The sequence below is a fragment of the Zalophus californianus genome, chromosome 5 (assembly GCF_009762305.2).
Source record: "Zalophus californianus isolate mZalCal1 chromosome 5, mZalCal1.pri.v2, whole genome shotgun sequence".
NCBI classification, from domain to species: domain Eukaryota; kingdom Metazoa; phylum Chordata; class Mammalia; order Carnivora; family Otariidae; genus Zalophus; species Zalophus californianus.
The window spans coordinates 136,729,313-136,752,361 of record NC_045599.1 but is presented as its reverse complement, the minus strand read 5'-3'; the positions used below and the strand labels follow the sequence as shown (position 1 = coordinate 136,752,361).

The window sequence follows — 23,049 nt, the reverse complement described above, 5'->3', positions numbered from 1 at the left end:
TACTCTGATATCAAAAGCTCAAATTTTAGGAGTAAATTGCACCATGAAAATGGGTTTTTCAAAAAGCTACATGACAAAACAAAACAAACAAACAAATAAAAGAACTACATGACTCATGAGCCAGATAGATAATAGATAAAATGTCAAGCCAAGAAAATGCATTTTAAAAGTGTTAGTATAACTCTGTAATATAATTTACATTTTATGTAAAGGGTTATATATATGAATCAAAATATCATCCTAGTATTGTGTTAGCTTACTTTATTTTTAAATATTTTATTAGTTTAGAAGAAATTCTGGATAGGCAAATTATTTTTACAATGCCATTAGATCTATTTTAATTAATAGTTAATAAACTATCATGCTATCTCTTCTTTCTTTTTTCTTCTTATTATTTATTTTACTAATCCCAAACCAAATTCTACATATAATTACAAAAAAATAAAAAGAAAAGAAAAGAAATTCTATTGTCATTGCCTTGACTTATATCTGCAACTCTTCCCTGAATCACTAGCTTGTTGGCCTGCCCTGCAGATTTTGGACTTGAATCTCCACAATCATGGGGGAGCAATTCCTTAAAATAAAATTCTCTCTCTCTTTGACTCTCCATACATACATATACATATACATGCATATCCTGTTTCTTTTGTTTATCTGGAGAACCCTAACAGGATGCCAATCAGATCAAACCAGGCACATAAATAGGGCATAGATCAATGTCTTTCAACTATACTTTTGAAATCTATTGGCTGTACACATTCCTTTCATCTTTCTTTAAGGTCTAAAGAAAATCTTTAAATCATTTTGACAAAGGTCGCCTCTGGCTCATTGACAAAACCAGAAGAGGCTTTTTCAGTCATTATTTAATTTGACCCATGAATTTCATTTGTTACACCCAAAACATTCAGTTTATTTTCCACTGCACTATTTAATATTTGTGTTTTGCTTCTCAGTAAATAGATGTATCTAAGTCTACTTCACTCGCTTTTCAGTTAAAAGTCAGGGTTCACATACCTTCTCTGCAATTTTTCCTGGAGTGTGTTACCCAATTGTGTGATTTTGACTACCACCTGTATACCATTTACTCCTGTATCTGTATCTCTAACATAGGCTTGTTTTGTGAACTCTAGATTAACATATGTAAATATCTATGAGATACTTCACCTGGGTACATCTAAGGAGGGCTGCCAGGGTGGCTCAGTCGGTTAAGTGGCTGGCTCTTGATTTCGGCTCAGGTCATGATTGCGGGACCCCGGGAGTGAACCTTGCATTGGGCTCCTTGCTCAGTGGGGAGTCTTCTTGAGGGTTCCCTCTCTCTCCCTCTCCTTCTGCCCCTCCCCCTGCTCTCTTCCTCTCTCAAATAAATAAATCTTTAAAAAAATAAAATAAAAGTAACTATGGATGCATAATGTCTGACAGTGATCATTTTGTTTCTTACTCTAGTCCCAGACCTATACTGGATACCAGAAAAACAAAGTCAGAAATCTGAGTCACTTAAATTACTACTCCCAATCCTACATTCTCTACATGCTATTATCCACTAATGTTTTGTCTCATCCTTTATATTCCCATTACCCAAAGACCTTGAAATATTTTATAATATGTCTACCTTTCAAATTTTCATCTCTAATATCCCATTCTCTTCATTACTTCCTGGACAAGCCTACCGTAACCCTCTCCTATATGTTTTCCCTATCTCCATGCCTGTCCCCCACCTCCAGTGAGTGTTTTAAATGGCACTCTGAGTGCTCATTCTACAACTGCAACTCTGTCCATGTGAATCCTCAACCAAGACATCTTTGTGGATCGTGACACCTTTAAGAAAAAATAATACTGTAATATATAACATGTATTGAATATTTGAAAGTTGCTAAGAGAGTAAATCTTTTTCTTTAAGTTTTATTTACTGGGGTGCCTCGGTGGCTCAGTCGGTTAAGTGTCTGCCTTCAGCTCAGGTCATGATCCCAGGGTTCTGGGATCAAGCCCCACATCAGGCTCCCTGCTTGGTAGAGAGTCGGCTTCTCCCTCTCGCTCTGCAGGTCCCCCTGCTTGCACAGTCTTGCTCTCTCTCTCTGTCTCTCTCTCTCTCTCTCTCTATCAAATAAATAAATAAATAAAATCTTAAAAAAAAATCTTATTTACTTATTTTAGAGAGACAAAGAACGAGCATGGGGAGGAGAAGAAGGAGAAGAGAGAGAGAAAATTTCCAGCAGACTGCACTAAGCACAGAGCCCGATGTAGGGCTCCAGCCTAGGACCCTGAGATCATGACCTGAGCCAAAACCAAGAGTCAGACACTTAATCAACTGAGCCACCCAAATGCCCCTAAGAGAGTAAATCTTGAAAGTCCTAACTATAAGAAAAAAATTTGTAATGATGTATGGTGACAGATGTTAATTAGACTTATTGTGGTGATCATCTTGTAATATACACAAATATTGAATCATTATATTGAACACCTGAAACTAATATAATATGTCAAGTATACCTCAATTTATAAATAAATAAATAAATAAATAAATAAATAAATAAATAAATAAATAAAATAATACTGATCTTGGTATCAGAATTGAGCCTTGCTAATACTTTCTGTATTTACCTACCCTAAACAGTTGGCTTCACATTCTCTGACTATATTGAAATATGGTTATTTAAGCCTCACCTTGAATTTTCAAGCCTCAGTACTTATAAAACTTTCCCTCAGACTCTCTCTTCTGAGAAAAATGGACTCATCTTTCAGGATGCATCTCAGGTGCTCCCTCATCTGTGAAGGCTTTCTTAAACTGCTCCATCTTCTGGACATAGTCAAAGACTTGACTTTGTCTCCACAATCCCTAATAGGATCTCCATTACAGTACTTTCAACAGAGTATTGAAATGATTGTTAGCACTTAATATCCTTGTAAGATAACAAACTGTGGTATTTTCTGGTGTAATGGGGCTAAACTCTGTAACTTAAAACCCTAGTTTCAGCATGTACTGCCTGTTGGGTCCTGGGAGAGTTACCTGATTCTTCTGTGTCTCAGTTTTCTGGTATGTGAAATGGGACTACTAGAAATCTTCTTCATAGTGCTGTTTTGAAGATTACATAATTTTATGAATGCAAAGCAATTAAAACGGTGCCCAAAGTAAGCACTAAGTAAAGCTTACCAGTTATAATTGTAATCTAGAGACCTTCATAATGAAATTGATCCCTACCAGGCTTAACACTTTCGCAAATTGTAATGCACTCAATAAAAAAAAATATACATATGTTGAATGAACAGATGCTTCCAGAATTAGGGTTTATATATGTTTCATTTTTTAATCTTCTTGCCATTTTAAACAATTTTTTTTAAATGCAGGATACTGCATTTATTTTTTTTTAATATTTTATTTATTTATTTGACATAGAGAGAGAGAGAGACAGAGTGAGCACAAGCAGGGGGAGTGGCAGGCAGAGGCAGAGGGAGAAGCAGGCTCCCCACAGAGAAGGGGGAGCCCGATGCGGGACTCGATCCGAGGACTCCGGGATCATGACCTGAGCCGAAGGCAGTGGCTTAACCAACTGAGCCACCCAGGCGCCCCATTTTAAACAATTTAAATTTAAGAATTACTGCTAAGAAAGATCATCCAAAATGATAACTCAATTTCCTAAATTATTCTTTGAGGATAATTGGGCAGAATTTTCTTGATGCACACTTTGAGGCTATGATATAATGTAGTACTGCCCAGACGTAGGCACCCAGTTATATATGTTGGTGAAAGTATCCAGCTTACTCTGCGAGTATGTGTTGTGTACATTGTGTGTGTGTGTGTGTGTGTGTGTGTGTGTCTTTAATAATATGAAGTTTTTTTGTTTTGTTTTGTTTTGTTTTTGTTTTTAGTGGGAACTATGAGCAACTGATAGCATCTGAATTAAAATTTTTGCTGATCAAATTAATTTCTGTATTACTATGCATTTTACACTTATCCAAGTATTGTCGTAAATCCAAAATGTCTATTTGAGGGAATTATTGGCTTTATCTCTGGACACTCTTATGATTTCTTTGTATATAAAATAAAGTAATATTCATTATAAGCAATGCCACAGTGTGGTTTTTCTTGCAAGAATGTCAACATTGACATCTAAGCCGATCTAGATCCTGACTACACATTCCCACATGTATAAATTCTTTTAGATTTGCAGCTAGGGACATAGAATTTTCTTCTCAATAAGTGGAACTTTCAGTAATAAGAACTGTACAAATTAATGTTTCCCATAGATGCTGGTGCTGTAATAAACCATAAAATTAAATTTGAGGCTCAATTATAGTAGTTTAGTTTTATTTTACTAACCCACTGCGTATTTAACTAATCCACTATGAACGCTATGCTTTGCACTTTTTCATTTTTCTTCTTCCTTAGCCTTCAATTCTATATTATTTATAATATTTTATTTTTCTGCAAACTGTCTCAATGCCTTTCTAAAAAGAGCAGAAGCATAAATATATTTATATATGTTTACACACATACATATAATGGCTTGAATTGGTCCCGATGTTATCATATTATTATTCCCACATCTAGACGCATCAAGACAAACTTAATTAAACTTTAATTAGTTTCCATGTGGAAAGGAAACCATGGCTACTATTGTTTCATTTGCATTAGGAACATGTATTGTGGGAGAGCCACAGGTTTTCATCACACATTACAAATGTGTGACTGAAAATAATGTCGTTTTCATTTAATAATAGATCTTAGATCTACTCCTTTAAAATCTACATATAAATACTAATTCATCTTTGAAATGAATTGGATGAATTCTATTCTACAGTAGTAATTACAAAGGTATGATTCCAGAGTATCAAACAAAATTTGGATATGCAATTCCTAGGTGAAATGCTACTCTAAGATAGAATAAAAGTCAGTTTCATTAATTTTTCAACAATCTTCTCACTTCAGATTCAGGCAACTAAAGGCTATGAATCTGCTTCAATCAAAACCAGAGAGAATACTTTCTCATTATACACTTGCCAGGAACCTCAATGTGATGTCTAGTTTCCATCATAAGCAGAGCTAAGAATATTAATACCCATGAGGCAGAATTTCAGAGCTGTGTTACCCATCCATTTGTCTTACATTTCAAAACTTGATCCCTATATTACATTAACTCATAAAAAACAAGTGTACCATAACAACATGAAATTATCTCACCATAAAGATTATATTTCATGATTATATAGGGGAATCATATAAGCAAAAGCAATGTACACTGACATCGGGATTTCCATGTTTTAGAGTGCTTTCCTCAAAATTTTCTGAGACCCATCTTTTTTCCAGGTCTATTTGTGGGCAGCAATGCCATCTGGTGTGTTGCCATGGGCTGGACTGTATCCATTTCTCCCCTTGAAGGCACTCTCTGACTTTCTACTTAATTTTGGCTTTATCAGATACCCTGGGGAGCTCCAGGACTAATACCTATGGAGTTGTCCCAGAGCCCCATGACCAGGCCCTAATTCCTAGTAGGCGGTCTGTCAAGGAGATTGCCTCTCTTAATGATATTGTGTATTTTTTTACAAAATCACTAAAAATTGGACTGCCAGAATGGTACACAAAGACTGACTTGGCATGACTCAAATTTTATATAGAGATAGATATCCCACAGAAAACAAATGCCTGGGGCCCCATATACCTCAGGGAAACCTTGGCCATGTGTTCATTTTTAACAAAGGTTCTATTTAAAGACCTTTTCCACTCTATTATTCAATAGTTTTTAAACACATTTCTAAAAGGTAAATTCTAAAAATATAGTGCAAATAATTTAAATCTTGAATGGATTTGCTTCCTTTGACCTACCATTGGAATCATAAGACTCGTCATACTCTCATTAATTTAGGCTTCCAGAGAGCTCTGAGGACATTAATGTGCAATAAATACAATCTTCTAGATCAGCTTCCTAGGACTCCTCATACTATAGTTTTCTATTTCTCTCTTTGGATTTATTCTAAACTCTCTTCAAGCATGTATTTTTGTTTTGTTTTGTTTTCAAGCATATATGTTTTTATTAAAACCATGGCAAAATCTTTTAGAAGATTTAAAAACAGTTAACTAGCAAAATAAAATATTCATTTTTTTCTGGGAAAATAATAATTTGGTGGCAATGATAAATTATATCCATTCTATACACGGGTCAAAAATTTTATGTAAGGAAAATAGCAGTAAAGCATAAATGTGCTGAAATGAAGAGTTACCATCAATTATTTTTTGAAAAAATTTAAATTTCAATAAACTTAAAATAAGATTTAAAATTGACATGCTGTGTTGAAGATTGAGGTGTATGTACTTGGGTTTCAACACTTATTATTTTTGCCATAAATAGCTTCATAAATAGCTTGCAAAACATATAATAAATAAATAATTTATAAAGTATAAGCAAGCCACATCAAATATTTCAAAACCGCATTTCAAATGGTATGTCATGTTCTTAAGGGGCAGGGAAAGGAAGACATCCTGGTCATTCAAGGATATCAACAGCAGTTGAGAATTTTTATGCCTGGGGATTTTTTCTCTGTCTTCTTGGTAAACAGTTCCAGAATGTCTGTGAGCAATAATGTGCTATAACGTTTTTAATGACACTTAATATTTTAACTTTTTGTCTTTAGCAAATAATGTTAAAATTAAAAGAAAGAATAGGAACAAAATATATATTAATTTCATTAAAATAAACCAGGGAAATTTGAGGTAAAGGGTGATTAAATGATGTTCCAAAGCTTAACCGGGCCACTGAGTCAGGAAGAGAAACCAGGTCTCTCAGATTTCAATCCCAGTGTTCTAGTCACTGGTTTGTTCAACTCCTGTGCAAAACATCCATACACAATACAAAATGCATAATCCCCCTTGCTATCAAGTGGTTGTCAAAAGAAACGCCATTACCTTTCCCACATACTGAGGCTCGGAGCCCATGTATTCCTCCAGCACAAAAAATTGATTCCATACCCAGCCACGTTTAACTCGTTGGAAATGTGATCGGCGCCCTGGCAGGTGGATAACATTTTCTGTTGGTTCTGTGGCTAAAGTCTGTTGTGGCTGTGGTTGAAGGGGTATTAGGAGACCTCCATCAAACAGGACCCAGAGAAGCAGGGATAAGCAGTTCCTTGTAAGCATTGGCAAAGGCTTTCCAACAGCAGAGTAATAAAAACTCCAGCACTTAATGTAGAATTGTGGAATCCAGGTTTGAGGTGTCTGTGGCCTCCACCACTTAACTTTGTGTTTTATTGCAGAAATGAAAATGCAGGCATTAATCCTTTTGATGAAAAGGCTTCTGCTGTATTACATTCCATCTAAAGGGACCTATAAAACAGATTAACAAAGATACATTAAATTGACAGAATGAGTTGATGGTAGTCATCAAAACTCTCATTGTGTCTGCCAACATTTAAAGAAATAAAAAGGAAAGCCTGGAAAAGACTTGCATTGCTAAATGGTCACTGCTATGCACCCTGCAAACTTGGATAAACTAAGTTTCCTACAGACTTGAACAAAGCTTTAGTTACGATGAAGCCAAAGGTGTATCATAAACAGAAGCAATTTTTTCTTCAATTTAATAATCATTTTAAGGATAAAACACAGATCACTATTTTTAACGTGAACTAGGTTAGAGGAGGGTTTCACAGTGTGACCCTTTGACATTTGGGGTTGAATAGTTGTTACTGGGGAGCTATTCTGTGCATTTGACTTTTAGCCACATTTCTTTCCTCTGTTCAATAAGTGACAGTACCATCCTCCCCTCCCAATTGTGACAATCAAAAATTTCTCCAGGCATTGCCAAATATCTCCTGGAAGAAGCAAAATAAGCCAAGATTGAGAATCACACATTTAGAGAAAAAGAAAAAAAAAATAAGCAGAAAGAAACCCCCAAAACAAAAAAAAACCCTCTCTCGCTCTCTGTCAAATAAATAAATACAATCTTTAAAAAAATTTAAAACAAATAAAAAACAAATACACAAATGAGACCAAATTTACCAATGCTGTGGGAAAAAAAAAAAAAAACACAACAAAAAACGGCCAAACAGACAGACTATCCCTGATGGCAAACCCTAAGTTAGCAAAAGCCAGGTTTAAGTGACAATTGCACTGAGAACTAAAGGAACAAGAACAGCCCATCCTCTGTGAGCAGGCACGGGAAGCATGTGGCTTGAGCCAGCACAGTTTTGTGCATTTGGCACATCAGGGCTTGATGCCTACAGCCTAAAATTGGAATTTTTCAAGAGCCAAAAATGTTGGAGGCCAGAAATTGTATACAATGCTTCCAAAACAAGGGAACCAAAATAAAAATCAATATATGTTTAATTAAACATCTATGAAACATGGCATCTTGTCAACTTGTCAGCTATGAGGCAGTTCAACACTCATCCAGTCATAAAAAACATAACAAAAATTATAATGAATTCCTCACAAATATTCAAATTTAAACATTTAATGTGGGAATCATGCTTGAAATAAGATATGAGATGGGAAATATCCAAAAGTTATACTCTGAAAGCCTTCTATAAGAATACTCCCCAAAAAGGAAATAAAAGAGGATATGATATTTTTTTATTGTGTGAAGGGATGAGACTGACAAAAACATAAGTAGGCATATATTTAATTGCAGCTTTTCATTCTGGCAAAATAACGCTCATAACAAGTTAACCTAAATTGTCCCATATGGTAACCACTAGCCGTATGTGGCTATTTAGTTGAAATGTGGTGATTTGAGATTTTTCACTTATATACCAAATTTCAAAGAATTAATACCAAAATAAGAAGAATATAGACTATCTCAATTTCTATATTCATTTGTTGTTGACATGATACTATTTTGGATATATTAGGTTGAATGAGAATAAAAATGAACTTCACCTATATCTTTTTGCTTTTTTAACGTGTTTACTAGAAAATTAAAATTATATATGCAGCTCACATTTGTGGTTTGCATTATTTTTTATTGGACAGCACTGTTTTAAACAAGAGTTTAAATCACAAACTGTGGTTGCTACTTAAATATCTTATTCTTAACATTCAAAACCAAATATCTAACATGAATGTATCATGTCTATATGACAATACATCCAAGAGATCAGAGAATATTTGCCACTATTTTCAAAAAGCCTGTGTAGGCAGAGTGCACATATCTTCCTCATCTGTTCTCAAGTTTAAATCACTAATGCCAACATTCAAAGTGTTCTAATTTCTTAACCTTTCCATTTCTTCCACGCTTCTTCCCATACCCACGGCAATCCTAGCCCAGGCAAATGCAGAACAGCTGGGGAGATAAACATGGATAGAAAAGATGGATGGCAGGAACTCGGACTTCCCAAACCTAGTCTGGTATATGTAATTAGGTTGTATTTTTGCTTTCTTATTCCGTGAAAATTTTCTCCTCCCCTTTTGTGGGGACGTGAAGTATCAAAACTCAGTTTAGAGCGCATTGACACATAAGGTTATGTCTTCAAGAAAGTGTCTTTTCAATTTTTCATTAGGGATTTTCGATATTGGACATCTGGGTATAATCATCATCACTACCACCAGCCTGGTTCCAGCTACCCTTTCCCCTTTGGTGTTAAAGGTGTCCAAATTCCGAGATTTGACACGCTACTAGAGTAATCGTTCAGAAATTCTAATCTCTGGACATCATTCCCCTTCTCTTACATTAGAATGTGTGTCTATAACGTCAGGGGATTGGTTGTAAATGATTGGTAAGTAGAGAAGAACGTGATTATAACATGAAAAGTATGTTGTTTCATAAACTAATTCCTCAGCACATTAATGATTCACATGACCAAAAATGACAGCCAAACACAAAATATTGTAATAAGGCTGGAGTTAACCGCAGCCATGGAGGACAGTGTGGAATATGATCCCCATTTCCCTCACGTTCACATTCTTTCTTTCCTTTGACCTTGTTTGAACGCATATTCTCTCTTAGCATGATGTGTTCTCCCACTTTTATGTCCAGCCCCACCCCCTTCTCTCTCTCTAAGTAGGCTTAATCTTACTTCTATCCCTGTCATCAAATTACTTTCTCCTTAAAATAAAATATTATATTTAAAGGGAAATTTACTTATTAGTAGTTTCTTTTTGCTACTATTTCCATGAGAATGATGATTGCTAGGGGTGACTTCACAAGTTTGGGGGTTTGCACATAATCTTATTTTTTTCCCCATGAATCCTGCTTTTTTATTTTTAAGATTTTATTTATTTGTTTGAGAGGGAGAGAGTGCACACATGAGTGGGGCGGGGGGGGGGAGGTCAGAGGGAGAAGCAGACTTCTGACTGAGCAGGGAGCCCCATGATTTGGGGCTTAATCCCAGGACCCCAATATCATGACCTGAGCCAAAGACAGATGCTTAAATGACTGAGCCACCCAAGCGTCCCGAATCCTGTTGTCTTAATATAAGTTCTACAGAATACAAAGCTTTTTAGAAATTCACATATCATAGCGTAGTAGAAACATCTGTAATTAACAACATAAAGCCTTCTCACTACACACTGGAGACTTAACATACAGTATGGTCACTATAGTTAACAACGGGGTTATATATTTGAAAGTTGCTAAGAGTTCATCTTGAAATTAGGATTTTTAATACAATATACATAAGCTTAACAGGGCCTACATGATCCAGCTCTGCATGAGCCTGGCCATTTATCCCTTCTGCTCTCCAAACCCTTTAGTTTTTATTAATAACAATAGTAATAATTTATATTACAGATGCATGTTCATTTGCACCTCTGTGAAGGGGGTGCTATTATTATGCCCATTTCACAAATGAAATGGAAGAACAAGAACTTAAATGACATGGCCGTGGTCCACAAATGAACGCATAGCATGCACGTTTGAATCTGGACAGTCTGATTCCAGAGTTCATCCTTTTAAGTGCTATTGTATTCTGCCCCTATATGAGTGAAGGCATAAATAGTTGAAAGCACCAAGGGTTTCAAATCCTAGCAAGAGAAGGAATATAAGCTTGCAGACCTGGCTTCCAAATTATTTTTTCCAAAGTGAAGCAGCTATTTCAATATTAGGGCAGCTTAAGTTTACTTTGACTCCTTTAGAGCTTCTGTAAAGTTAGTGAACTCAAGCTTTCAGGTCAACTTAGTTCCTTTTCAGTCAAGAGATTGGGGGACTCCCTGTATTCACACACAAGGATGTGAAAAGAGACAAATAATTTCTAGGCAGAGACAAGGGGGGAAATGCAAAAACTGGCAGGGTTAGTGTGCTAAGAGAATTGGATAATGGATGAGAATTAAGAAATCGCACGACACCCCAGCAAATCCACCCAGCAAGGTGCTAGACAGGCCAGGTGACCTGAAGCAGGTGTCCTACAGAGAGGAAGGTAAGGTGGATTCCAGCTGTGCAGGCTTCTTCTCATTTAGCTTGATCTGGGCATGCAAGCCAGCGTGAGCCAGAGGAGAAGGCTAAGTAGATTTGAATTGTGGGGACACAAAAATGTTCTCATGTCTGTGGCCCATATACATGATGAAATCACGGATTTTTTTTATAAAATTCATCATTCAATTAGAACGTGTGCGAGTGTGCAACTTCCTAACTCACACTACTCACACTACTGCAGTATAATCCTAAAAATCCATGCCAGGACTCTATAACACTGCAGTCCTTTAGTGAACAGATGAACAGATACTATTTTCAGTGCCTGATGCCGCTCCCAGCAGATCCCAGCCTCCGGCCACAGTTGTCAGCCAGGGAGCTTTTAAAGTGCTATATCACAATGGAAGTAATGTAAGGAGATTGAAGGACTCTGGTTCTTAAGTGAATGGGAAACAACTCCCCCCAGGCATGAAACAAAGCCTAAAGTACAAGGAAAAACTATACTGAGCTATCAAGCTGGGACCACTTGCCCCAGCACCAATGGTGTTGTTATAACAGCAAGAATAGCAGACTTATTCTGAGGTGTCAGCACCCTATGGAAACATGTGAACCTAAAAGAAGACATATTTGTTATAAACGACATCACCAGAGGTGTGTTCTATTCCATATACTGGATTTCGGGCATAGCGTTTAAAAATTTATATTTGTCCATCATTCCTAAACTTTTGTAGAGCCAAAGTGGCTTTCTAAAGACTTTTCAAACCTGACGATGAGTCTCTGGAGTCAAACATTCCTTTTAGCAGAAGGGAGATTTTTTAAAAATGATCATATATCAAAGGAGGGTATACTTGTGTGTGAAATACCCATTAAATGTGTCTCCAAAGCTGAGAGATAGCCAAACCTGTGGTTTCCTCTGTTATTTACTTAATCTTGGCCGTGTGTGCTTCTAAGAATAGCTCCTGATAAAAGGTCTATTTCCTATAAATTACATTGAAAGGGTCTGTCTTTGTTAGATGTCTTATTAGACTGACAGCTATGTTAGTTATTACAAATGATTCTTTATTATGAGGATCGCTCTAAGGCTACCTGCATCTTGGATAACTAGCGGTGATTATGCCTGTGCCCTATTAAATAATTTTTCAAGGGCACTTCTTAAAGTTTGTTTTTTTTTTAAGAGTATTTATAGTCCCCTACCCCATCTTTTAAATAAATGGTCTTTTCATTTGAAATAATACAAAGGGAGGCCTTCTTTTCCATATTAAAGAAATGACAAAATAATTTACGTAATCTTGAAATTATTGAAATATCAATAATAAACTTATACTTGCCTTCATGTAACTCATTATCTTAAAAACATAATTTTTAAATGTGATTTAACTTTACATTTAAAATTTTCTCCTTCATACTATATAAAATTCATTACAATCCATAATGACTTAAAGATTCTAGGCAAATCTGATGGTTCAAGAATTTGACTCTAGGAAAATTTTCTGAAGGTTTTAACAGAGACGATTTTCTGCAAAATATTTAACCATTTGTCAGAAATTAAAGTAGTTCTTGGTATGCCTTGGGAATGACAAACTTCCCTACTATATCTCTCTTGGTCCCAGGAAGCCCACATCAAAAGGAAATTTACCCTCTCTGATGTAGCAAAACCTTAATCCTAACTCTTGTATTTCATGAATTTAACACTGTGAAGCAGAGACAGTAAACCCATTTCTGTTGCCTCTTAGGAGTAAGACAAAGATGTCTCAAGGTGATAATTATTCTATGAGCTTAATTTATGGCATTCATTGATCCTTGCTCTCTGACAGGTCTAGATGCTACTCTCTACTGCACACAGGAAGGAAGGAAGGAAGGAAGGAAGGAAGGAAGGGGCAAAGAAGAGTAAAGAAAAGAAAAGAAACCAAAAACTTGACCCCAGGACAGCCAACCAAGACTAAATTGCAGTTTCAACTTCTCTCAGAAGTGGAATTTTGAATCAGTTAGGCTAGAATTTCCCAGTCAGCACTAGAGAGAGGTAATCTGCCCCATAAAACCCCCTGCTTTTTTCCTAAGGGAAGGTAATCTTGCTTGACATAATCTTTACTAGGTTGCCCACCAATCTCAAGAAAATTTACATGCAATTCTGAGATACTGTCATGTTGCAGGATTTCTTTTCCTTTGATGCCCATGGTTCTTGGTCACGCCACTTCAAAGAACAAAGAGGTAGACCAGACAAAGAGTGGTGGGTAGCAAAGCAAGATTTATTGAGTAATCGTACAAAGCTCCTGAAGGGAGAGGGCATCCAAGAGGGTTGCCATCACAGGTTCTAAGTCTAGGGGGTTTTATGGGCTTGTTGGTGAGCTGTTTTAATCTAATTAATGCTCGCTGCACCCATAAGCCAATCAGGATTTTGTCATCTATCTATCACGGGGGAAAGGGTAGAGGGCTCCTTCCAGGGTGGTGTAAAATCCTTTTAAGGGTGGTTCCCTATTAAGGCAGGGGCCCTTGTCCCTACCTGCCTTTCTTCCAACTATCCTTCATCATTAAGACCCTGTGGCATGTCCTTCTCAGGTATTAGTTTGGCTCTGAGAAACCCAAAGGCCCAACTAAAAGAAATGCAATCCTATATATCCAAAGAGTTGAGTGCACAACCTGGAACATCTGCTTATTTTATTTATACAAACTGTGGTCCTGAAAGCTGTAGATATTTACAAAAATAGCAAAGTTTTGCCAAAGACCACCTATAATTACAACGGCTGTTATGGGGAACATTCCAGTTAAACAAGACCTTTTATTTAAAAAGTGCACCTGAAAGTAAGGGTTCCCACATCAAACAAATAGAATGGGCTATTTTAATTGTCATGTAAAAGCTTCCAAAAGGTTTCAAGATTCCAAAATAACCTCATTGAAAGATGCATTGCAAAAAGCTAATGAAAAATTAAAGACATAAAAGGAACATGTAGACCTCCCACATTACACTCTCCTAAGGGTCTGTCATCAAAATGTGGGTCCAAGGATTGGTGTCTCCATCACAATTAACTGGGATACCAGAAAAAAGATCATCCTCAAAAGCCCTATGCAAAAATCAGTTTGAATGCCCCAATATCTACTCCAGAATGAGAACTCCCACCACATCAGCCCCTCCCAAAGCTGACAGGATTCTGAGAGACTTTCTGTAAAGTGCTATTATATTATTCTCTTAAACAACCAAGGTGAAACTAAAATTCATGAGGTTTTTCAATACTGCCAGAACTATTTACTGTTCGTTCCAGCTGAAACCTGACAAGATATTTGAAAAGATTTAATAATTCTATGATCAGAAATTTGATCAAATTAGAGGCTAATATTCAGACCCTGTAGGAAGTTTTTAGTCCTCTCCCTAAGCTAAATGTACCCAGAAGGAAAAACATTTCAACCTAGGGGGATGGGTACACCAGTCTTGATATCATTTAGGTGGCAACCCAATTTTTGAGCAATTAAAAACAGTTGTCCTTGTTTATCAAATGTAGTCTTTACAGGATCAGGGCTTGTAAGTGTTGCAAAAGTTCTTGCCTCCGGGGAACAAAAGTCCTTCTAGGACTTTTTTCCCCTATGCCTTTGAGAAGTAAATGTTCTACCCAGGGTTTCTTCAGAACTCTTACCTAGACCAAACTTCAGGGGGGTAATTTTTCAGCTTTTTTTTTTTTCTTAAGAGAGTGAGAGAGAGAACTAGAGAATATGCATGAGGGCACCCGTGGGGGGGGTGGGGGGGGCGAGACAGAGGGAGAGAATCTTAAAGCAGACTCCCTGCTGAGCGCAGAGCCCACTTGGGCTTAATCCCATGATCCACAACCCAGGACACTCAACCAGCTGAGCTACCCCGGCACCCCTGTTGCAGCAATTTTAAAATGGAAGCTATAAAGTATCATTTTGTGTCTGTCTGTATGTTCATGTGTCTATATATGTTGTAGATATGTGATATTTCCTGCCTACAAGTGGTACTGTCAAAATTAATTGGCAAGGAGCTCTATTTAATTAAAGGAAATTAGGTGCTTATATAAAATTAAGTTCTCAGAAATATAATAGAAATTAAATCCAAATGAATTTTAGGTTCCCATGATCTGGGAAAGCATTCAATATTAAAACCAGGTTAAGTTTGTTGGTTTAATTAAAATAGACATGTCTTTAGAGTTATCAGCATTAAATAAAATACTTTTATTCTACCTAGGCTTACTAAAGGTCAAATAGGTTCATGTTATCTCTTAGAGAATTTGTGGACAAATAGGATAAATCTAGATGGTTAGCTGTTCAATGTCTTGTGAAATTTTCATGATTAATTTAAATATAATTATTAAGAAAAAGTTAATTAAATAGATATAAGATAATAAGTTTATAATGAACTTCTCAGCAATATTTATGTCTAATTAAATAGATCTCCCAAATCTTTTCTGGTTGCTTAAATCCGTAGAGTTTTGCTAAGTTAAATTAGATGATAGGTAGTCATTAAATACCTAGATCATTTCCAAATAAGATAAAATACTGAAATATTTATTATTATTCTTTATTATAGGGCTCACTCTAAGGCTACCTGCATCTTGGATAACTGTAGGGGTGATTATGCTTGTAGATAAACATACGTTTATTGTTTATCTACTTTGGCTTTTTATTACAGAGAAACTAAAGGATATTTGTATATGTTGGTGCTACGTTGGAAAAATTGAAAAAGATATATGTGATGAAGGACAGTTGGAAGAAAGTCAGGCAGGGACAGGCCCCCTCCCCACCCCAAGAGGAAACCACACTTAAAAGGATTTTACACCACCCTGGAAGGAGCCCTCCATCCTTTCCCACATGATAGATAGATGACAAAAACCTGATTGGATGACAGGTGTCCCGAGGGTTAATCAAGATTAAAACAGTTTGCCAACAAAGCCCATAAAAACCCCTAGACTTAGAAACTGTGGTAGCAACCCTCTTGGGTCCCCTCCTTCTCCGGGAGCTTTGTGCTATCACTCAATAAACCTTGCTTTGCTGCCCACCACTCTTCGTCTGGTCTACCTCTTCATTCTTTGAATTGGCGTGACCAAGAACCACTGCACCAAAGGAAAAAACCCTGTAACATATGCTTCTAGAAATTATTAAATATATCCCTAAATTTGCCAATCTAAAGAATGATGTTATAACAAACAATTCACAGTTGTTTACTTCTTAGTTTTCGCTAGAAAGTTTTCGAAGGGTTAAGAAATCTAATTAATGTATGTAATTAAAGCTACTAGAAATAATAAAGGAAACATCTCCACACGTAAGCAAAGTAAAATGTGTACTTTAATGAAGAAAAAGAAAATTGTAGAAAGCTTGTGCAAAATAAATCTTTGGAAAGGAATTTGTGTGTGTGTAGTCAGGGCTGGCTAAAATTAGAATGAATTTAATTAAGTGAATGAGCTTGAATATCAAAATAAGCTAGTACAAAATTAAGCTATGGTTTTCTCTGTTAAAATGACAAAGTTTTCTTGGACTATTGTTCTGCTTTTTGTAATAAGATTTTATGAAGGGTTTGTCTTTGCCCTTGAAGTAATTTGCCTAGAAAACAAGTATTTCATATTTTACCAAAATAATGTCCTGTGCTTCATATTATCTTAATTATGTCTCTGATTACTTAAGAAGACTGAATCTTCTCAATATTAAAAGCTAAGTTTTGCTAACAACTATGTAACCTTCTGTATTTGCCTTCAAAATCTTTTTTTGATCATTTAGGTTAAATAGATAATTATTATTTCATAATAATTTATGATGCTATTTCAACAGATGTTCAAACCTTTTGATATTTTTGACAAATTTCCCAAAATTCAAATTCTAAGTAAAGTCTTCTGACTTAAAACTCACTTTGAGTTACGAGATATTCAAGAAGCCCCTGAACAGTTAGAAAAAAAATTGATATGGAAGAGAATTAAGAAAACAATCCCACTTACAATTGCACCAAGAATAATAAAATACTTAGGAATAAGCTTAACCAAGTTGGTGAAAGACCTGTATTCCAAAAGCTATGAAACATTGATGAAAGAAATTGAAGATGACACAAACAAATGGAAAGATAACCATCCCATGCTCATGGATTAGAAGAACCAATATTGTTAAAATGCCCATACTACTCGGGGTGCCTGGGTGGCTCAGTTGGTTAAGGGGCTGCCTTCGGCTCAGGTCATGATCCTGGAGTCCCAGGATCGAGTCCCACATCAGGCTTCCTGCGCAGCGGGGAGTCTGCTTCTCCCTCTGACCTTCTTCCCTCTCATGACTTCTCTCTACCATTCTCTCTCTCTCTCAATAAATAAATAAAAAAAAATCTTTAAAAAAAATGCCCATACTACTCAAAGCAATCTACAGATTAATGCAATCCCTATTAAGAAACAAACAACAAATTTCACAGAACTAAAACAAATAATCCTAAAACCCGTATCGAACCACAAAAGACCCAAATAGCCAAAAAAATCTTGAAAAAGAGGAGAAAACTGGAGATACCACAATCCCTATTTCAAGATATACTACAGAGCTATAGTAATCCAACAATACAGTGTTATTTTGATGAGCACTGAGAAATGTAGGATTGTTGAATCATTATATTGTACACCTTAAACTTTTAAAACTATTGGTTTATTGTATTTGAATAAAAAATTTTTCTCTCTTCTAAAAGGGGGATTAAATGAATTATGTGTATTTGATATGTTAAATTACATGAAAATCATTGGCAAGTAAGAAGTAATACTAAACTTTGTCTCCCTTATATTGTATAGGTATATATTCATATAAGCATTACAAAAATTATATGAAATTCTTAAAATTCTGATATATCCTCATATAATGTTATCAGCCATTCTTATTATTATCTTAAAATGTTGTATGCCACAGAAGTAACCAATTTTTCTTATCAGCTACATTATAATGAACTTTCATCAGATCTTTAACCATGGTCATTTTAAGTCTTTTATCATTCAGAGAGTTATTGTTTTACTCTGATGCTTCTACAAAAATGTTCCTGCAAGAGTGTCTTATCTTTAAGAAAATTTATGGACTTCTGACAAGTACAAATTTCTGATAATTTTAAGATTATAAAACTGAACTAGGTAAGAATTTCCAGAACTAGTGGGGACCCCGGATTCAAGCAGGACAAATATTAATTACCTGGCACTTTGGGCACCTGGGTGGCTCAGTTGGTTAAACGACTGCCTTCAGCTCAGGTCATGATCCTGGAGTCCTGGGATCGAGTCCCACATCGGGCTTCCTGCTCAGCAGGGAGTCTGCTTCTCCCTCTAACCCTCTTCCCTCTCGTGCTTTCTATCTCTCATTCTCTCTCTCTCTCTCAAATAAATAAATAAAATTTAAAAAAAAAATTACCTGGCACTTAATTAACTTAGACAATGATCGTAATATTTATGACTCTTTTGAAACACTGCTAGTTACTTGATTCTTTGTTTTCCCAGATTTTAGGAAACCCTTTTTTTAAGCTCTCTATGATGATACAATTTACATTTTCTCCCTTCTTGATCTTTCCAGAATTTAGAAAATCTGGAGTATTTTTTTCATTGCAACATTGTTAGCTACTTGTGTAAGTTCAATAAGAATCTGTTCTTGTAACAAGACACAGTTGGAAACATTGATTATATTACCAAGGCTTTGACTGAAATGATATTACAGGTAAATCTAATGGCCAGTCTTTGGCTTGGCTTTCTGGCCTCAGAAGCTTTTGAGAGTTCAATCTGAGGCTCCTTATGAAAAGTTCTAACAAAGCAGTCTTAAAGAACTTGTATGACTAATCACTATTCTTCTTGCAGTTATGGAAATAATCAGGCCAAGTTTAATGCAAACAAATTAGTTTTACCAGGGTTATCTTTGATTTAAAAAGAGGGGATAAGTGTAAAGAGAAAAACTGTTCTCACCTTTGGCTATTTTAAATTATAATCTTATTAATTATCTTGGAGGTTTTGTTATATACCTATAAACGGAACTGGATACAGAATTGTTCTAAATTCCTCAAATATCTGGCTGCTAATCTCCAAACTAAAATTTCCAATTTTCTCCCACCCTTCTGATTTGGAATCACTAAGAACAGGTCTGCCCTTGGATCTTCTTGGAAGGGACTAGACCAAGTCTTCTTCACTACCCAGGTGACAGCCAAAATTCAGGGACTTGAGCTTTGAGTACATATCTCACCAGCTGAAGAAGGTTCTACCTGGTATCTAGTTCTGTGCAGATGCTGGAGACCTCCATCAAATTGAAGGAGAGTAACTGACATCAAGATGCACGGCTTCCTCTCAAGAGAATGGATCAAGAATCGAACACTTCACTATGTTGACTTAATGAAATCCTTTCTTCTTCACTTTCTTTCCTTTACTCTGGCAATGGCCTGGATGGATAGGTCATCATTTGTATTTCTGAGGCCGTAGCAATGGGGAGGAGGGGGGGTACCCTTTCAGACTGCTGGATTTCTCATCCAAAACTGACCTGTCCATGATGCTAGAGACCTTGTAGTCTGCTTCCTTATCTCTGATTAACAACCTCAAATTTTGCGTCAAACTTTGCAAAGAAAGGGACATAAGGCAAAGATAACCAGAATAAAATTGCCTGTGTGATCTACAGACACTTATTTACTGGCATCCAGTGCTGTCACCTTTCCAGTCCTGAGTCACAGATTCAAATGGGATTTACCAGGAAGCATTCATGATTCAAAATTTGCGTCCTTGGGGTGCTGGTGGCTCAGTTGTTAAGCGTCTGCCTTCGGCTCAGGTCATGATCCCAGGGTCCTGGGATCGAGTCCCTCATCGAGCTCCCTGCTCAGCGGGAAGCTTGCTTCTCCCTCTCCCACTCCCTCTGCTTGTGTTCCCTCTCTCGCTGTGTCTCTGTCAAATAAATAAAATCTTTAAAAAAAAAAAAAAGAATGTGCATTCTTTGGCAAGCCCTACTACCCTGGCTAGGAAGCTTTTGTTAATTCTTGAAAATAATGTAGAATCCAATGCTAAAGCATTAGCTTCCTGGAAAAAAAAAATGTTCTCAAATTAAAAAAATGATTGTATTTATTAACCATTTTTTACCTTCTTATGGCTAAGTAAAATTTACTTTATAGTATTACATTTTATGGATGTGCCACAATTTGTTTATTAATTTACTTGTTGACAGACATTTGGATTATTGCCAGTTTTTGACTATTACAAATAAAGCTGCTATGAACTTTTATGTACAAGTCTGTACAGATATATGCTTTCATTTTCTTTAGGTAAATACCTAGGAGTAACACAACTAATCATTTTTTAAATGATTTTTAAACTTTAAGTGAAATAACAAGAGAAGTTTTTCTTGCAATTTATTTGAGAGATAATGAGAGATATATTCAGAATCATAAAAAGAGATTAGATTTTACTTTTCAAGTCGAAAAATATGGGGGTTGGGGAGAAACGGAAGGAGAGTTATTATAGAAGAGAAACAGTAAGCAACAACATTCTCTAATGCCACAACACTAGACAATACTGAGATAGCAAGAGGTTGACATTATTTTTCTTTAGAATTACCTCAGATTTTTCTCTGAGTTTAACTCTTGATGTTACTTATCGCAAAGCTTCAAACGTAAATCTCCAGAAATATTACATCTCTCTATAAAGTCTTACGAACTTTGCTATCTAGCTGTTTTACCTATTGTAAGCTACATTATTATTATTTTTTTTTATTTTCAGGACCCACTGTATTTTATAAACAGGTGTTTAAGTTATAAATTACTGTATTACACTGTTGATTTGTTAAAATACTGGGGCACCTGGGTGGCTGAGTCGGCTAAGACTAATTCTTGATTTCAGCTCTGGTCATGATCTCAGGGTGGCGAGCCTGAGCCCCGTATCAGGCTCCACGCTCAGCACAGAGTCTGCTTGTTCCGTGCCCTCCGTTGCTCACCCTGTTCTCTCTCTAAAATAAATAAATTTAAAAAGTCTTTAAATACCTCTGTATGTCAGTGCTCTTTTATTTTTATTTATTTATTTATTGGAGAGAGTGAGTGAGTGCTGGAGCAGGGTGGAGGCGGGTAGAGAGAGAGAGAGAAGGACAGAGAGAATCTTAATCAGGCTACACGCCCAGCTAGGAGCCCACAATCGGGCTTGATCTCACGACCCTGAGATCATGACCAAAGTTGAAATCTAGAGTCAGCTGCTTAACCAACTGAGCCACCCAGGTTCCCCTCTCCTGACTTTCTTATACCACAAGGAACATAAATGGTTTTTCTTCTTTTGGTCACTACTCTAATTTCACTCATTGAAATATGTTTTATTCATAGTCAATTATTCAAACAGTTGAGGGATACATATTATTTATCAAGGTAACACCTGTGCCATGTGAAATTTATTCTTGATTTCTTCTGTTATAATATTTTACTAGAGAATTATCTCCAAATTTTACCATTATGTTATTTATGTAAATGATTTTTATTATGAAAATCAGATATATCTTCTTCACAAAAATTTGTAAATATAGTACAAAAAGAAAATTTAAATTAAATTACTTATATTGATCCCCAAATTTTTCATCATTTCTTTAACATACAAATATTTATTCAGCATCTATTTATATTTATCTAGGCACTTGCAGCCTATCATTGTACAAAACTGACATTTCTACCCATATGGTCCTTTCCCTAGGGAGATAATAAAAATGATGCTGATGTAATTATTGGAATATTTTAACTCCCATATTTAAAACAGCGATAATATCCTCTGTGTGTATGTGTTGTATATTTATGTGTTGTTATAAGAAATTTAGATTGATTTGCAAGATTGTGGAACATAACTGTTTTTATTATTGTCTTTTTATTTGCAGACTTCTAAACCTTAATACAAGGTCTCATTAGAAAATGTATATTGCCACATTGACTATTTCATTTTCCCAGAACATGGAAGGTTAGTGCTTCCAGCGTTCCTGTGGACAACATCCAGATCTATATTAGACTTTAAGTATGCCTAGAAGAATTTTCCACTTTTATAAAGATTATTAAATACAAATGGAAACAATAAAATAGAAGTAAATAGAATAGAAAAGAAATTGCCCAAAAGTGAGGTTTGGCCGGGGTGGGGTGTGTGTGGGGGGGACACAAACACTTGTTCAGTGTTTTTTGTTTTGTTTTTTTTTAATCTCATAAGTCTAAAGAAGTGGTAAAATATTATTTCCAAAAAATTCCATACAAATAATGGAATTTATATAAAATGTAGATGAGGAAACTGAGAACTGTATATCAGACAGATTTATACTAAAGTTATAACCCAGGGATTAGCAAATATTTTCTTTTTTTTTTTTAAAGATTTTTATTTATTTATTTGACGGAGAGAGACACAGTGAGAGAAGGAACACAAGCAGGGGGAGTGGCAGAGGGAGAAGCAGGCTTCCCGCCGAGCAAGGAGCCCGATGTGGGGCTCGATCCCAGGACCCTGGGATCATGACCTGAGCCGAAGGCAGACGCTTAACGACTGAGCCACCCAGGCGCCCCCAGCAAATATTTTCTGTAAAGAATCTGATAAAAAGTATTTTTGGCTTTGGGGCCCCCAGGTGGCAAAATCAGTTAAGCGTCTGACTCTTGATTTCAGCTCAGGATTGTGATCTTATGGTCCTAAGATCCAGCCCTGCACTCGCTCTGCACTGAGTATGAAGCTTATTTGGGATTCTCTCCCACTCCCTCTCTCCACCCCTCCCCCTCCCTCGCCCACACACATGCATGCTCTCTCTCTCTCTC

The 23,049-nt window shown here is 36.1% G+C and overlaps 1 protein-coding gene across 4 annotated transcripts in view; it reads right to left on the bottom strand.

The window, feature by feature from the left end:
- The window catches only part of CDH12 (cadherin 12), a 1,005,284-nt gene that overhangs the window by 247,038 nt on the left and 735,197 nt on the right, over positions 1–23,049 (bottom strand). For all 4 annotated transcript variants that reach the window (XM_027605549.2, XM_027605548.2, XM_027605550.2 and 1 more), the window contains one exon: positions 6,896–7,312. In XM_027605549.2, the coding sequence (XP_027461350.1) occupies positions 6,896–7,126 (231 nt within the window). In that variant the 5' untranslated portion in view covers positions 7,127–7,312. The remainder of the gene's footprint in view (positions 1–6,895; positions 7,313–23,049) is intronic.